This window comes from Mus caroli, chromosome 2 (genome assembly GCF_900094665.2).
Source record: "Mus caroli chromosome 2, CAROLI_EIJ_v1.1, whole genome shotgun sequence".
Lineage (NCBI taxonomy): Eukaryota > Metazoa > Chordata > Mammalia > Rodentia > Muridae > Mus > Mus caroli.
The window spans coordinates 98,253,475-98,259,474 of NC_034571.1; the positions used below are offsets into that span (position 1 = coordinate 98,253,475).

Consider the following 6,000-nt stretch of genomic DNA (forward strand, 5'->3'; position numbering starts at 1 on the left):
CATATGGAGCCAGCCTGAACTACATGAAACCCCCATCTCAACAAACATCTGTGGGTGTGATAGCCTTTGCCACAGTGCCAACCTGGGCTACAGAGTAACAGGCTAAATAAATGAATTAAATTATAAATATGACATTCAGTCCAACCTTATCAAACACAGCAACAGGATACTCATAACCTGTTTAATGTTGGGTAGTGCAGGTGTGCCAGTGAAATCATCAGGAAAACACAAGCACCCCAGCTGTACTCGGCCCTTCACACCTGAGAATATTCACTCACCTTAAAGGTCTCTATGTCTTCTATCTTTACGACAAATTCATCACGTTCCCTGTATTGACCTTCACCTCCACTTTCAATATTTTCCTCATCTGTAAAACCTTCTATTGCAACTGTGTCCTGTCCTTTTGCCAACTGGTCTGAAGGAAGACTATCAAGTTCGATGGCTGTGGGGGATTCTGTGGAGTTGACATTTTCCATGGTGTTGACAGTTAATGAAGTCAAATGAAGGTCTTGTTTAACTGTTGCAACAGCAGTGGAGGGAGTGGGAGCAACACCAGCAGTCTCAGCAGATGCACCAGGAGTTGCCACAGGCAGAGCTTCTAAAACTAAGCCACACAAACAGAACCGGTGACAAATATTTAAACAGTTATGTTTTAAGTAATGTCTGAAACATTAGCATAAGGTATTTTTGCAATCAGTTGCTTGGAAACAATACCATGGGAAGAAATTAAGGAATGGCTGTTAATTCAAGAATCAGAGGTACAAACTAAATATAGATAAGACTACAGTGCAAACTTAGAGCTGTGACCTAGCTAACTTTACCTCAAACTACATTACATACATCAAAAATAATTTCAAAAGATAGACACACACACAAACGATAGCAAATAAGGAAGGGCCAGATAACCAACACTTAAGAACTCCTAGAAGAAAAAAACCAAACCAAACCAACAAAAAAGCCAGATGTGGTGGCGCACGCCTTTAATCCCGGCACTCAGGAGGCAGAGGCAGGCGGATTTCTGAGTTCCAGGTCAGCCTGGTCTACAAAGTGAGTTCCAGGACAGCCAGGGTTATCCAGAGAAACCCTGTCTTGAAAAACCAAAAAAACAAAAAACAAAAACAAAAAAAGAACTCCTAGAAAGAAGGATAATTGGATATGAAAAAGAAAAGAAACAGGCTGGAGAACTAGCCCAGCAATTGAGAGAGCACTGAATACTTTTCTAGAAGACCCTGGAAAGATCTCCAGTACCTCCTCGGCAGGCACCTCACAGCTCTCTCAGTCACAGGAGACCTGATGCCTTCTCTTGCTTCCATGGGCACTGGGTGTGCACATGGTACAGACTAACATGAGCCACCCCCCCATACACACAAAACCCCCAATACTTTAACAGCACCAGAAAGTACTGAAATAAAGTAATGCTATGAATGAGATGAAATGAACTCCTACAATGACACGAATTACTAAGAACTCAAGACAAACAAAAACTATGAATAAACTAATTAGTCAAATAAGAAAGTGAAAATTAAAAAATCATCCTATAAAGAAAAAGCACAAGCCCCAGAGACTGGACTGCTAAATTCTACCAACAGTGAAAGAACTAACACTTAATGTCTTAGTCAGGGTTTCTATTCCTGCACAAACATCATGACCAAGAAGCAAGTTGGGAGGAAAGGGTTTATTCAGCGTACACGTCCACACTGCTGTTCATCATCACCAAAGGAAGTCAGGACTGGAACTCAAGCAGGTCAGGAAGCAGGAGCTGATACAGAGGCCATGGAGGGATGTTCCTTACTGGCTTGCTTCCCCTGCCTTGCTCAGCTTGCTCTCTTACAGAACCCAGGACTACCAGTCCAGGGATGGTCCCACCCACAATGGGCCCTCCCCTCTTGATCACTAATTAAGAAAAAGCCTTATAGCTGGATTTCATGGAGGCATTTCCTCACCTGAAGCTCCTTTCTCTGTGATAACTCTGGCCTGTGTTAGGTTGACACATAAAACCAGCAGTACACTTAATAAACTCCAAACTCACTTTATGAAGACAGAGTATCACTATGTAACCTAGGCCAGCCTTGAACTCAAGAGACCCACTTTCCTCTGCCTGCAGAGTACTAGGATTAAAGGCATGAATCACCTTGCCCAACAATACAGTGCTATTCCAATAATAAAACTAGATGACATAATTATAGTAATAATAGTAGTAATGAGAAAACTAGGTCAATATCCCTAATGATATAAACACAAAAATCTTCAGCAAAACTTGATGAATATATCATGTAAAGAGTTATGGGGGGGGTATGGGGGACTTTTGGGATAGCATTGGAAATGTAAATGAGGAAAATACCTAATTAAAAAAAACAAAACAAAAACAAATGAACAACAACAAAAAAAGAGTTATACAAGGGATAGTTGTAGCCCAGTGATAGATAGAGTCTGTCCCATCAGGCACAAGACATGTCAATTCATAGCATAAAAATAAATAAATAAGAACAAATACATAAATAAAAATATGTTATTATGACCAAGTATTATCTATCTTAGGAATATAACTCACATAATACACTATATTAGTGGTACAATGGGAGAAAAAAGAAAATCACCAGGATCATAAACAGGCACAGGAAAAGTATTTTGCAAAATTTAGTACTTTTTCATACAAAAAATGATCAACCTAAAAATGTAAGTAGCTGGAGAGATAGCTCAGTGGTTCAGAGTCCTGAGTTCAATTCCCAGCAACCACATGGTGGCTCACAACCATCTGTAATGGGATCCAATGTTCTCTTCTGGTGTGTCCGCAGATAGTGACAGTGTACTCATATACGTAAAATACACAGGTGTAAAAGCTAAGTAACTGACTTAGTGGGGATCAACAGGTCATGTGGTACCTTTAATTTCTTATGTATTGGCTTTCTAGACAGTAGCATTTATAATGAGAAGTTTTCTTCTTTATCCACATTCTAGCACTTTCCATTGCTTTCAATGCTCCTGTCTGTTCCATGTCAATGTCCATTCAGTTTAACTTTCTGTTTAGGGAGAGAATTACTAGGAAAGTGAGTACTTTCGTTGTAGCCTTCCTTGTTAAACTTAGCTTATGAAATTACTAGTGTTCAGGAATCATGCATAGCTTACATGTCTGCACTTTCAAATTTATGTAAAACTTACTATTTTGCTTTGTATATTTAAATATTTCCATATATGATTTATGCTATATAAGAAAAGAGTTCCAAAAGAAAAAGAAATGAAAAAATATTATTTTACAATGCCAACAATAACACAATACCTTCAGTCTCAGCCCCTGAAAGGCTCCTGAGGGCTCTAGCAGACCCAAGCACGACAAACACATTCCTGCTCCCTCTTGCCAAGAATGGTTACATTACACAGTCCTAAAGCTACCTACCAAGGTTTATTCCCTTATTTTGCAGCTTTTTCCTCCTGAGGCTGACCAGCAAGTTTCAGCTACCAAAGCACTGAAGTCTAACAATCAAAAGCCCCCTTTTGGCCCACCTATTTAACATGTCCAATTAAAATTAAAGATCTCATCCTACTATGGGGTTTCCCGCTGTTCCCTTATAAACTCCCATATGCCATGTTTGTCTCCTCTCTGCCCTTTTGGTCCCTCTGGGGTAAGTATCCTCCTCCTCCTCCTCCCCTTCCCCTTCTCTTCTCCCTCATCCTCTCTTTCCTTTCTTTTGTCTCTTAGTCCCTGCCCTGTGTCCCCCGGGGCAAATAAATCTCCTCTGTCCTGATGTTGGTGTGCCCTGTGTGATTCCGATCCTTTTAGATCCCTGAGAGTTTGAGACCAGCCAGGGATCCATAGTAAGACCTTGCCTCAAAATAATAAATAGCTAAAATGTTAGAAAAAAATGTAAGTATAATCTCAAGAGAAAAATATATGCACTCAACCACACAAGTTCAAAATATATCGAGTAAACTCTGAGGATACAGGTTAGTGGTAGAGTACGTACTTGCTGCACATGTGCCAAGCCTTGAGTTCTATCTTCAATACTGAAAAAATAAGTGTGCAAATAAATGACAAAGAAAAAGATAATATAACCCAACCTTAAAAAAAAAAAATCACAAACATGGGCTGGTGAGAGGGATCAGCGGGTTAAGAGCACTGACTGCTCTTCTGAAGGTCCTGAGTTCAAATCCCAGCAACTACATGGTAGCTCACAATCATCCGTAATGAGATCTGGCACCTTATTCTGGTGTGTCTGAAGACAGCTACAGTGTACTTACATATAATAAAAATCTTTGGAGCAGAGTAAGCAGGGCCACAGTGAGCAGAGGTCCTGAGTTCAATTCCCAGCAACCACATGATGGCTTACAACCATCTGCACAGCTACAGTATACTCATATACATAAAATAAATAAATAAGTCTTCAAAAAAAAAAATCACACACATGCCAGGCAGTTTAATCCCAGCACTCGGGAGGCAGATCTGTGAGTTTGAGGCCAACCTGGTCTACAGAGTTTCAGGACAGTCAGGATTATATGGAAAATCCCTGTCATAAAAAAAACCCAAAAATAAAATGAGATAAATAAAGGAAACATTCTGATATACCCGTTTCATCTATCCACTTTTGTAATTCCTGAAATAAGTACATTTCTTACTTCTGTTTACTGTATGTGGGAGGTCTGTCTGTCTGTCTCTGTATGTGTATGCATGCTACAGGGCTTATTAAGAGGAGTCCGTTCTCTCATTCGACCTTTATATATGTTCTAGGATAGAACTCAAATAGTCGGGCTTCTTGAAAACCACCTTATCTGCCTTCCTGAGAAATTCTAGGGGGAATGTTTTACTACTCCAGGAATACATGTTTACTTTCTTTTGAAATTATTTATTATGTTTTCAAGATTTTGGTAGGTGGGAGAGTCACTATAGCTATGGCTATTCTGAAACTTACTATGTAAAACAGACTGGCCTCAAACTCACTGAGATCTGCCCACCTCTGCCTCCTAAACTCTGGGATTAAAGGTGTACACCACTATACCTACTGCTTTAGAAACAATGTACAAGACTTGAGTAATAATATAAAGTAGGATTTCCTTGTACTTTATAATCATGGAATATTTACCAAGCCACTTAGAAAATTCATAAAGTTCTCAAGGGTGTGGTGGTGTATCTTTGATTCCAGCACTTGGGAGACAGAGACAGGTGGATCTCAGTGAGTCCAAGGCCAACCTATTCTACATACGAGTTCCAGACAGCAAGAGCTACATAGTGAGACCTTGTCTCAAAAAAGGTTTTGTTTTTTTATTTTTTGTTTTTCATAACACCTTAAGTAGACATCTGAACTTAAACTAGATAAAATAACAAGGTACCATTTAATAGAAAAACAATGTTTGACCGTTACTCATAGCTCTTTGGTTAAAAAAGAAGTCAATGAAGCTGAAAAGATAAAGGTACTGGGCATAAACAGACATACACACAAGCAAAACACCCATACACACAGAAGTTAAAATAAAATAAAAATCTAAAGTAACAAAACATTTAAAAACAGATTGTTATAAACACAATTAATGGGATATGGCCAGAGTATGTGAAAGTGTAAGTATCATTCAGAAAATACAATAACAATTAAGTACTAAAGACAAGAACCAAGAAGGAGAATACCAAAGGAAGACAAGGGAAAGAATTAAGATGTTGAAATTAAGAAAACAGGATAAAAACCCAGTCTGTTACAGTTACCATTACAATTCCAATGATCTAGCCGAGGAAGTAGCCAGACTGGCAGAGTGCTTGATCAGCTTGTACAAAAACCTTGGGTTTCATTCTCAATGTTGCTGGGGGAGTGTGGGTGCCTATAATTCCTGCACTCAGGAAACAGGCAGTTCAGGTCACCTTTAGATATATGGCAATTTTATTTTATTTTATTTATTTATTTATTTATTTATTTTTGGTTTTTCGAGACAGGGTTTCTCTGTGTAGCTCTGGCTGTCCTGGAACTCACTTTGTAGACCAGGCTGGCCTCAAACTCAGAAATCCGCCTGCCTCTGCCT

At 39.2% G+C, this 6,000-nt stretch overlaps 1 protein-coding gene across 2 annotated transcripts in view; it reads right to left on the bottom strand.

Moving 5' to 3' along the window:
• Nucleotides 1–6,000, bottom strand: part of Qser1 (glutamine and serine rich 1) — a 61,645-nt gene that overhangs the window by 24,348 nt on the left and 31,297 nt on the right. For both annotated transcript variants that reach the window (XM_021156507.2, XM_021156510.2), the window contains exon 4: nt 279–604. In XM_021156507.2, coding sequence (XP_021012166.1) covers nt 279–604 — 326 coding nt within the window. The remainder of the gene's footprint in view (nt 1–278; nt 605–6,000) is intronic.